We start from the raw sequence: 11483 nt of genomic DNA on the forward strand, positions 1-11483 counted from the left end.
ACGGACGGCCCAGAATTGACCGTTGGCTGTCTCTGATGTGATGCTGGCCTGGCTTAACCACCTCTTTTAACCACAGTTGTCTTTCTCTGTGTTTTTTTGTTTTAAAAATTAAATTTTGCCGCCGAAGGACCGTAGTAGTAAGGTTATTTCCGTAATACTTGTATAATCTGTCTGACAAAATTTTATTTATTTTTGGATTTCCTTTTTGAAAAGCTTTTTCCAAAAGTGAAATTTTTGGCTAAAACTTAAATTTACTTAAAGAGGGTAAATAAATGGTGAAACATTCAAAATAAAATTCTTGGTTAATTCAAACATTAAGAATTGAGATTATTAATTAAATGAGGATAATATGGTAAATTCACATTTTTCATATTTAAAAAATTAAAATTAAAAATAAAATCAGATAATATGTCCTATTTGATTTTGTTTTTAATTTTAATTTTTTAAATATAAAAATATGAATTTACCATATTATCCTCATTTAATTAATAATTTCAATCTTAATATTTGAATTAACCAAGGATATTTTCTGGTATTTTAAATGTTTCACCATTCTTTGTCTTTTACTTTATATAACAATTGATTTTTTTTTTTAGAATTAAGAAAATATAATATGGGTAGTTATGTTCCACAAAAGTATGACATATTATCTGATTTTGTTTTAAAAATTATTTTTTTAATATAAAAAAAGTGAATATACCATATTATCCTCATTTAATTAATAATTTCAATTCTTAATGTTTGAATTAACCAATGAAATTTTCTGGTATTTTGAATGTTTTACCATTCTCTGCATTTTGCTTTATATATATAGATACTAACCTCTCTACTCGTTTCCGCTCCTCCGAGAGGCCTTTTTAAAAGAATTTAATTTTTTTTATAATTAAAAAGATAATGGGTAGTTGTGTACCGTAAAAATAGGATCCATTATTTGACTTTTCTTTTAATTTTAATTTTTTTTAAAGTGTGAATTTACCATATTATCCTCATTTAATTAATAATTTTAAGGGAGTTTCACTAAAATACCCAAAATAGGAGTTGAAATTATAAAAAAATCCAAGCATTATTTAAATATATAAACACACCTAAAACCCATCATTACACACACTCAAAACCCATTTATAAACACACCCAAAAAGTTGACTTTAGGGTTGATTTTGGGTGTGTTTCTATGTTTAAATAGTGCTTGGGTTTTTTTTATAAATACATGTTTATGATTTGGTTTATTTATAAATTTGTATAATTTTAATTCTTAATGTTTGCATTAACCAAGGGTATTTTCAAGTATTTTGAATGTTTCACCATTTTCTGCCTTTTGCTTTATATATATAGATAACTACCCATGTTATTTTTTCTTAATTTTAAAAATAAAATAAAAAATAAAAAATAAAACCAATTGGCACATGCTTACGGTTAGTTGAGTACTATGCTATGGTTTATGGTTTTTTTAAACAAAAAAATTGAACGAGAATGAAAATCTCAAATGCAAAATTTTTTTGTTGGACAAAAACTTATAACAAAAGGTGCAACATTATGAAAATATTGCTAAATTAATAGTTAGTTGGTACTATTAGTACAAATTATATGACTTTCAACTCAAATCCAGTTGAATCGAACTCGATTTTTGAATTGATTAGGAGTTTTGCATATGTAATCTCTCGTAAACTCTTTTTTTTTTTTTTTTTCAGGTAATACAAGTAAAAAGAAAATTATAAAGTATGGATTTATTAGAAGATATGGCATATTATTAATTAAAAAAGCATATAATTCAAAAAATTCAAGTGGCCAACACTATATACTTTGTATGATGGTGATAAATTGATAATAATGCGGGAAGGGACACAAATGTGTAGCCAAAGCAAAGCAATCCCGGGCCTGCCCAACTACTACCCCAATAGAAAAGCTTCCCTTGGGAATGTGATTTACCATTGGCAATATAATTTCTAATGAAACAGTGACTATTTCCTTGGTTTGGTGGCCAGATGATCACTTTCAAGCAGAATGCTAGGGTCCGGCGTTGGCTGCTCTAGCTATCCATCAATTGCTGATAGTCACCCACTTGTGAAGGAACGTTTAAGAGATTAGAAATCCATCGGAACTTGAAATGATCTTGTAAAATATTTATTAACTGATTATATTCACATGCCAATAGAGAAAAGAGTCAATATAGATGGCATTGAACTATCCTTATAACAATGAAAAGAATCGAAGATAATGAAATCAGACGAGTATATGCTATACCAAACAGGACCCTACATGCAGCTCACAATGGAAAATTTCATTTTTGACAGGATTTCTGTCGACATTATATGTATTATACAGGGGGAACCCAACCATCATCCCACCTCCCCAAAACAAAATTTTATCCTGCTATGCTATTATACATGGTGCTAAATCAAAATCACAAGAATATCTTGTGTACCTTTTCAGGCAGGAAGTTACATCATACTTATAATTCTTTCCAGACCAGAACCATGGTTTTTATGCTATCTTCTCATCACCCTTGATTTCAAGTAGTCCTCCTTTATTGTTTATTGTATACTCCTCCTATTCTGGTGTGAGATTATAGTTTAACAACTCTCTTCTCTGAGTGGAAGTATCAGGTTGCCGGCTGTGTGCCAGTCCACGGACGACTTTCATCTTCAAAATTGCGGAGTTTCTGGTTGCGGTTTTCTTGTACGTAGGTTACTCCAGTCCATATCCCACGGATGAGTAAGATGCTTACAAACACTAGACTTCCAAGGGTGCAAACAACCTAGATTTAAAACAGACAAAGAGAAAGATCATAACAAGCTTTTATAAGGAGAAGCCATCCAGGTGCTGTGTAAGTCAAAATAAATTACAGATATGACTCATGCCTGATGCAAACACGCAGATAAGACTGTGAATACTGTTTTCTATGCCTAGTATGACACCACAAGTGAGCCCTCAATAAGATCACCAACTATAAGAGCAGTCTGATTTGAAAAGCCATATACTTTAACAACTGTCAACATTTCAAATCTGTCAAAGGCCTTCTAAACATAGAGAATGTAGAACTCACTTAAAGATCAAGGCTTTGGAAAGGAAAAAAAAACGATGCCTATACAACTGCAGCTTCAGGCATGGCTACTAACCATAGACCGAGCAGAGTTAACCATTACTAGGACACTTTGCCTGCTGAGTTCTTCTTTCCAGATGAATCAGCTATGACAAAGAGCTAACTCTTCCCATCTGTAACCGAGCTTTCCACAAAGACGATAAAAGAATCTAAGTGCTGCAAGTATTATCATTTGCATTGCAAAACTGCTATCCGATGAAGTGCAATAGCAGAGATACTACTTGTTTTTATACTATTTTATTTCTCCCTTACTATTAATCGACTTTATTTCTTTTTTAGATTTATTCATAGAAAAGAACCATGGCCTGTGTTGAGTCCAGTAACTCTAAAATCCTGTGGTATCAAGAAACAAGGCCACTTTGCAAAACTGGTGTTAAGGAAGAATAATCACACAAGCAACAAATGGTTCAAGTTTTAAAATTTCAGTCCATAAAATAACAGAACACAAATTTGATAAATTAAACTTGGTAGGGGATAAAAAGAAAAACAATAGGCCACACTGCTAGCTAATGTTACCAACCGTGTATGCAGAATGGGGGTTTAAACTAACATATTTGCTCAATGAATTGAGAACCAAAACGTGCTGGGAAAAGACCCTTAAAAGAACCAGTAACAATACTCAAGAGCATGCAATTGATCATGAACTCACATGGATATGAAACCCATAACAGCTCATTGATAACCAAATAAATGGAAGTTTGTATACATGTATGTGGATTGCATATATAATTACCTCAAGAAATGCCTTCAAGACCCATAAAAATGCCAGCATGAGCACCCCATTAACAGAAAACCCCACCTGTGTATAAGCCAAGCCAACAAAAAACAGTTCAACAATTCAGCTATAAAAATCCCAGCTTTCTTTCGAAAAATTGAAAAATGGAACCCAAATTTATAATCAATGGTTACCAATTTGGTGGGAATTGAGACGGGGAGAACTGATCGTACGGCCCTCCTGGCTCGCCTGGAGACCTTCTTGAACATATTCTGAACAAACCTCACCAATAAATCCAAACTCCTATCTTCTTCTTCATCATCGTCGTCATCCTCATCGTCTTCATCATCGTCTTCGAAATTATAGTGCCGGTCGACCTCGGAATTGATCGAACGGCTCCAGTTGCGCGGATCATCAACCAGATTATCAGCGCCGCCCTGTGAAATGAAGAGTCCAAAGCGTTAATTGATTAGAATTGTAGAGAGAGAGAGAGAGAGTGAGTGAGTGAGGACCTGAGGGTAATTAGGGGTTCGTCTGGAGGCTTGGGCGCATTGAAATTGAAGACTGAAACTTTTCGGTTTGAGATAGGGATTGAGAGTGTGAGGAAGATGCAATTGTTGTTGGTATTGTTGTGTTTGAGGGAAGTAAGAAAGAGTGGGAGGTGAGAGAGTTGCAGAGAAGGGCATGGTGTGGTGAATGAGACTACGAGAGAGACAGAGAGGGGCGAGAAAAGGAGAGAGGGAGAGGTAGTTGAGCTGGAATGACTGGTTAGTTTGAGATTGGCTTCGCTGAAAAAGGAACTCTATTGCCACCCAGCTAAATGCTCAGCACACCCTCCCACGTTGTTGTGAACTCTAAAATCCAATTTTACCCTTTTTGAACTAAAAATAAAAATAAAAAACTAAAAATTCCTTGCCACTGCTGGCGGCGGCACCCTTCCTCCCCTTGTCGGCCACCAACCCTTCCCTCCGACTTGAGTCCCTCTCTTTCCCTTCCCTTATAACTTTATTTTATTTTCTTATCAATCTCAATTAAATTGGTGGCTAAATAAATCATTGACCCTTTATCTAAAGACTCGCAAGGTCAACATCATCACCTTTGCCGCTAATTCAAGTTAAAGAAATATCAAAGGAGGATGAAAATAAGTCTCCAATACTAGGTTTTTTTTTATTTAAAAAAAAAATGAAAGTGTCCCTTCCTTTTAGTGAAAGTGTATCAAAAACTATTAACACTACTCAATAGTCACTCAATATGATACAATTGAGGAAAGTCAAGGCCAAGGCCAAGGCCATATTAATCCTTTGCTCCAGTTCTCTAAGCTTAGTTCATAAAGAGTCAAAGTCACACTGGTCACTACCCAATTTGCCTACAACACAATTATGCAGGCTGCAGGATTACTATCTAGTTGCAATATTCTGCTGCAGGAGACCATTTCCGATGGATATGACGAAGGAAGGGGCGCGCAAGCCGAAAGCATAGATGCCTATGTGGAGAGATTTTGGCAAGTAGGGTCACAAACCTTGTCCCAGCTTCTTGAGAAACTATCAAGCTCTGCAGGGTCCAAAGTTGATTGTCTTGTTTATGATGCATTAATGCCTGGGGCTTCAGATGTTGCCAAAAAGTTTGGAATATTTGGGGCAGTTTTCTTCACTCAGTCTTGTGCTGTTAACCACATTTACTACCATGTCCACAAAGGACTGCTAAAACTTCCTCTTAGTACTGCTGCTGCTGTTGATTATGATGGTCAGTCTAACATTTTGCTTCCCGGGTTGCCACCACTTGAACCTTCGGACTTGCCATCCTCTGGAAACTATTCGAGGTCTTAGCGGGCTATCTGTAAAATGGCAGTGGATCAGTCCTCTATTGTTGACAAAGCTGATTGGATTTTTTGCAACACATTTTATGATTCTGAAAAACAAGTGTTTGAAGTTTCAGTTAAAAACAAAGGACTGTTAGGCTCATCATATTTTGTGCCAGATTCTTCGCCAAAGCAATTAATTTGGCGAGCCTAGTAGATATAGCCAAAGAAAGATGACATATTTCCACACCAATCATATTATTTTCTTTTCATTTAATTAACTAATGTTTTAATTGGAATACACAGGTAGTGGATTGGATGGCTAAGTTTTGGCCTGTGAGGTCAATTGGACAAACCATACCATCCAATTACTTGGACAAGAGACTTGAAGATGACAAAGAATATGGTGTCAACCTATTCAAACCAGACAATGGTGCCTGCATAAAATGGCTAAATGACAGGCCAAAAGGCTCTGTCGCTTATGTATCGTTTGGCAGTGCAGCAAAACTTGAAGTTGAGCGCAAATGGAGGACCTGGCTTGGGGTCTAAGGAGGAGCAAAACTAATTTCTTGAGGGTGGTTAGAGAATCAGAAGCAGCTAAGGTGCCAAAAGCATCCGTCGAGGAGACGTCGGAGAAGGTTTTGGTGGTTTCATGGTGCCCCCAAATGGAGGTTCTGGCTCATGAGGCTGCTGGCTGCTTCATTACACATTGTGGTTGAAACTCAACTTTGAAGGCCTTGAGTTTGGGGGTTCCAATGGTGGCATTGCCACAATGGATGGATCAAAAAACCAATGCCAAGTACATTATGGATGTGTGGAAAATAGGACTTAAAGCTCCATGTGATGAGAGAGGGGTTGTAAGACAAGAAGCAGTAGAACATTGTATAAGTGAAGTAATGGAGGAAGAGAAAGGGAGAGACTTAGCCAGGCAGGCAGTGTGTAGAGGTGGAAGTTCTGATAAAAACATTGATGAGTTCATTGCAAAACTGCAGGTTCAGCCCTAGCTTCTGGTAAAGTTCATTGAATTCAGAGAATTGTCTTGGGTTATATGAAATTTGATATGAGGTATTGTATTTGGTTACATTAAAGTTACCACTTTTTTACATTTTCTTTTAAAAGAAGAGTTTCTAATAAGCACATAATTGTGTTCTACTTATTTTAGCATTGGAAATTATTTCCTTCAATAGACAAAATCTTATAGGTTTCCATTCAATCGTTGTTTTGTTAATTTATACTTATTCACTATAAAACAAAATGCTATGTCCATTTCTAAAGTAATTTTTGCAAATGAATATTTGTCATTCTATTTTCAATAGATTCACACGTCTAACCTAAACTCTAAACACAATTTTCTTATTTTCTTATTTTATTTTTACTTTTATTGATACAAGCTGTATTCTACTTTAATCTAATATAAATTACGATGAGGGAGATTCGAACTCGGGTACAGAGTGGGAAGCACATTCACTATGGCTAACTTGACTAAACTTATGTCTGCCTTAATTATTTTTTATTCAGAGAAGAGAATGACAAAAACTATACCCTCAAGTGTCACTTGAAAGAAAATGAAATGTCAATTAACACAATAATTCCGCTATGTCTAGGATGTCCAAATTTTAACAAGGACGGGACTATTTATATGTCATCAATCTAATTTTTAATTAAGATCGGACTATATTGATATGTAGTCATGTGTTGATGTATACGAACAGTGCAGTCTTTAATTAAAGACAAAGAATTTTTGTCATAACTAAAGCTATAAATCGTCACTTTTGCAAGATAAATACCAGGATGAAAAGAAATATTTATAAGATGACAACGACCATTGATAAGATTTGGATACAATATTATCCACACGTAGTGCTTAAAAGCTGTTTTTATTTTACTCATGTGGCTTTTCTAACACATAGCCATCACTGAACCAGCTTTGAAATGAACTCATCAATGTTTTTGTCAGAACTTCCACCTTCATCCACTGCCTTTTTAGCCAACTCCTTCCATTTGAGGGCGTTGATTTTCATTTCTTTCCCTCTCTCTCCCTCCATTATTTCACTTATGCAGTGTTCCACTACTTCTGGTCCCACAATCCCTTTCTCATCAGATGGAGCTGTGAGCCCTATTTTCCACACATCCATAATGAACTTGGCATTGGTTGTTTGGTCAGTCCATTGTGGCATTGCCAACATTGGAACCCCCAAACTCAAAGCCTCCAAAGTTGAGTTCCAACCACAATGTGTAACAAAGCAGCCAACAGCCTCATGAGCCAAAACCTCCATTTGGGAGCACCATGAGACCACCAAACCCTTCTCCGATGTCTCCTCGACGAACCCTTTTGGCACCTTAGCTGCTTCTGATGCTCTGACCACCCACAAGAAGTTACTTTTGCCCCTCCTCAAACCCCAAGCCAGCTCCTCCATTTGCTCAATGCCAAGTTTCGCGGCACTGCCAAACGATACATAAGCAACAGACCCTTTTGGCCTTTCGTTTAGCCATTTGATGCAGGCATCATTGTCTGATTTAAAGAGGTTGACACCATATTCTTTGTCATCTTCAAGTCGCTCATCTAAGTACTTGGATGGTATAGTTGGTCCAACAGTCCTCAGTGGCCAAAACTTAGTCAGCCAATCCACCACCTAAGCAAAGAATTAATACCAATTGGTTTCATTGAAGCTTATAAAAATTAATCATATATGACAGTTGAGAAAAAAGAATGAAAAAAAAAAAAAGCTTCCTCATGCACTCACTTGTTCTTCCAACTCATAGAATGTGTTGGAGAGGATCCAATCAGCTTTGTCAACATTGGAGAACTGACCCACAAGCACTTCGTAAAAAGCCGGGTAAGACCCAAAATCGTATAAAAACGACGGCAAGTCCAGAGGTTCAAGTGGTGGCAAGCCAGGAAACGAAATCTGAGACTGATCATCAGCAAGAGGAAGTTTCAGAAGTCCTTCGTGGATATGGTAGTAGATGTTTTCAACAGCACAAGATTGTGTGAAGAAAACAGCCCCAGATATTCCAAACTTCCTGGCAATATCTAGAGGCCAAGTCATGAAAGCATCATAAATAACACAATCCACTGGGGACCCTGAGCTTGAAAGCTTCTCAAGGAGCTCAGCCAAAGTTTTCGATCCTACTTTCCAAAAGCTCTCCAAATAGGCATCTATGCTTGTTTCTCCTCTCCCGGCTTCGTCGTAGCCATCGGAGATGGTCTCCAGATCAAGCGCTATGCAGCTCGATGCTGACCCGTACATTGTCTTGTGGATATAGCGGGTAGTGACCAGTGTGACTTTAACTCCTTTGTGAGCTAAAAGCTTGGCAAATTGGAGCATAGGATTAATATGGCCTTGGCCCGGAAAGGGTAAGACCAAGCAGTGAGCTTTGTAGGCTATCTGTCCTTTCTCCATTTCTCTGTCTACTCTCTGAAATTAGAAGGCAATGTGAGTGGAATTTGTGCGTTTTGGAAAAATGGTAGCGGCAAATTATATAGGAAAATGAAGTGCACAAACTGTCCACGATACTGCCGTTCTAGAAACCTTGTAATCCAAGTCATCTTTATACATGGTCTGATATGTGAAGTTGTGAACCGAGAAAAATTCCTTACGTCTCTTTGTTTGCATAGGTCCAAAACTGAATGATTTTTACAAACTTATTCAAATAAAGCAAAAGGAAAATTATGGGAGGCGGCTTTAGAGTTGTGCAAGGTGGGCCCTTGCACATGACCCCAATGTTAAGAGCCGTCTGATATGAAAGTGAGACAGCTTCTTTTAAGTTGATACTACATAATATATTAATACATTAAAATTACATATAATAGGAGCTCTTGATTAATGCTAAATCCGATGGCCACTTTTTTTTTTTTTGGGGTTCATTATAATTAATAATTTGATAAACCAGGGGTTTTTTATATTATTATTTTATGTTCCTTGTTGAATTATTTGTTTGATAATTCTTTAGCAATTGATGTCTAGTTTCAAATTTGCTATCAATATATATGGTCCAATTCTATTTATATAATTTTGTTCAAGACTTGTGACACCTAAAATCCCATAGCCACCCTTATATTGTAATATAAAGTGGAAAATTTCCTTCTTGGAAACCTTTGATAGGAAATTATTGTATAATCACCCTTTGGTCTTGAGGTCTTCTTATACATAGTGTTTAAAAATATATATAGAATCATTTCAAATTAAATAACTAATTAAATAGTCTCTTGTAGGGGTGTGTATCGTTTCAAAACCAATGTAATTTAGCCAATTCGCATCCGATCCAATATATATTGAATTATGATTTTTTTTCAATCCAATCCAATCGGACTAGAGGTTTAAATTCAATATCCAATTCAATTGATATTGGATTGGATGATCAGTTTTCATAATTAAAAAAACATAATAATGAAATATGAAACATTTATCGTTATGTTTAATCTAATCAAAACATTTTAATAGACGTAAATCTAATATATGAATGATATGCTAGAGAAAATTGTTTTGATTCTATAATATATTAAACATATAACTCTATCAAATTATTTAAAATGTTCATAACTTTCTCAATTACAAACAAATAAGCTCGAAATTAACTATATTGGATTGGATTCTCACAAGCAAATTCGTCGTCCGATTCAATCACGTATGTTTTGGAAATTAGAGATCCAATCTGATTCGCCAAATTATCAAAACCAATTAAAATTAGATTAGACCGATTGATTTGGGCTGATTGGATTGAATTTTGCACACCCCAAGTCTCCTGGGCTGCATGGGCTGCTACATAGTCTCTGTTTTTCTTGATCTGATCCAGATCCCTAAATGTCACAAAAATTAGATTCTACGCCGCCTCCATCTCATCCGAATCCCACTTGGGCTACAACTTACAGGCCTAGTTTATATACAAATGAGACATGTTGGTTTATAAGAAACAAAATTTTATTGACACCACAGAAAAAAAAAAAAAAAAAAAAAAAAAGTATCCGAGGGATAATACAGCAAAGACAAACCAACCCAATGACAAAAATAAATCCTTGAAAGCAAGGCTGTCTTGTATTGTATGAGCAAAGAGATGGGCAAGGGCTGTGAGCCTGTGACAGAATTTAGCACAAGAGTGCTACCAAAAAATAACAAGAGATATTTAGGCATATACCCAATCTTAACATTAATAATATGGATGTGTGGAAAATAGGACTTAAAGCTCCATGTGATGAGAAAGGGGATGTGAGACAAGAAGCAGTAGAACATTGTATACGTGAAGTAATGGAGGGAGAGAAAGGGAAAGAAATACAGAGGAATTCAATCAAATGGAGAGACTTGGCCAGGAAGGCAGTGTGTGAAGGTGGAAGTTCTGATAAAAACATTGATGAGTTCATTGCAAAACTGAGGTTCAGCCCTAGCTTCTGGTAAAATTCATTAAAGTCAGAGAATTATCTTGGGTTAGATGAAATTTGATATGAGCTATTGTATTTGGTTACGTTAAAGATACCACTTTTTTACATTTTCTTTTAAAAGAAGAGTTTCTAAGCACATAATTGTGTTCTTGAGTTTCTAAGCAGAAAATTGTAGACCCGAAAAATAGTTTTCTACTTCTTTTAGCATGGGAAATTATTTCCTTCAATCGACAAAATCCTATAGGTTTCCATTCAATCGTCGTTTTGTTAATTGGTATGTTTATTCACTATAAAACATTTTTTTTTAATTATTAATACAAGAGCGATATTCTACTTTAATTTAATATAAACTATGGAGATGAGGATTTGAATTCAGGTGTAGAATGGAGAGCACATCCGCATGGGCAAAACCACACTAAGGGTTACAGTGGACTGTAGCCAAGTGTGGTTTTTTAAGGAAAAAATATAAAACCTATATATTTAACTTATTTTC

General features: G+C 35.7%; 2 protein-coding genes and 1 pseudogene across 2 annotated transcripts; 1 reads left to right on the forward strand and 2 right to left on the reverse strand.

The window, feature by feature from the left end:
- Positions 1–2212: 2212 nt before the first annotated feature.
- LOC103335039 (ATP phosphoribosyltransferase regulatory subunit) lies at positions 2213–4601 on the reverse strand. The gene is made up of 4 exons (XM_008238032.3): positions 4328–4601; positions 4010–4252; positions 3834–3899; positions 2213–2755 (listed from the first exon to the last, which is right to left on the reverse strand). The coding sequence occupies exons 1-4, from the start codon at positions 4499–4501 to the stop codon at positions 2600–2602; spliced, it is 639 nt and encodes a 212-aa protein (XP_008236254.1). The 5' UTR covers positions 4502–4601; the 3' UTR covers positions 2213–2599.
- LOC103335107 (mogroside I-E synthase-like) lies at positions 4576–11006 on the forward strand (annotated as a pseudogene).
- Positions 7398–9058, reverse strand: LOC103335040 (mogroside I-E synthase-like). The gene is made up of 2 exons (XM_008238033.3): positions 8358–9058; positions 7398–8246 (listed from the first exon to the last, which is right to left on the reverse strand). The coding sequence occupies exons 1-2, from the start codon at positions 9015–9017 to the stop codon at positions 7527–7529; spliced, it is 1380 nt and encodes a 459-aa protein (XP_008236255.2). The 5' UTR covers positions 9018–9058; the 3' UTR covers positions 7398–7526.
- Positions 11007–11483: the final 477 nt, after the last annotated feature.

Source organism: Prunus mume, linkage group LG6 (assembly GCF_029339155.1).
Source record: "Prunus mume cultivar Tortuosa linkage group LG6, ASM2933915v1, whole genome shotgun sequence".
In the NCBI taxonomy this organism is placed as follows: Eukaryota; Viridiplantae; Streptophyta; class Magnoliopsida; order Rosales; family Rosaceae; genus Prunus; species Prunus mume.

Bases quoted from the DNA above. Each gene is read 5' to 3' on its own strand.
- LOC103335039 (XM_008238032.3), bottom strand. From the start codon at position 4,501: ATGCCCTTCTCTGCAACTCTCTCACCTCCCACTCTTTCTTACTTCCCT. The intron at 3,900-4,009 runs GTAACCATTGAT...GCTTATACACAG, and splicing joins TCTCAATTCCCACCAAATTG to GTGGGGTTTTCTGTTAATGG. The intron at 2,756-3,833 runs GTAATTATATAT...TTTTAAATCTAG, and splicing joins TCTTGAAGGCATTTCTTGAG to GTTGTTTGCACCCTTGGAAG.
- LOC103335040 (XM_008238033.3), bottom strand. From the start codon at position 9,017: ATGGAGAAAGGACAGATAGCCTACAAAGCTCACTGCTTGGTCTTACCC. The intron at 8,247-8,357 runs GTGAGTGCATGA...TTCTTTGCTTAG, and splicing joins TCTATGAGTTGGAAGAACAA to GTGGTGGATTGGCTGACTAA.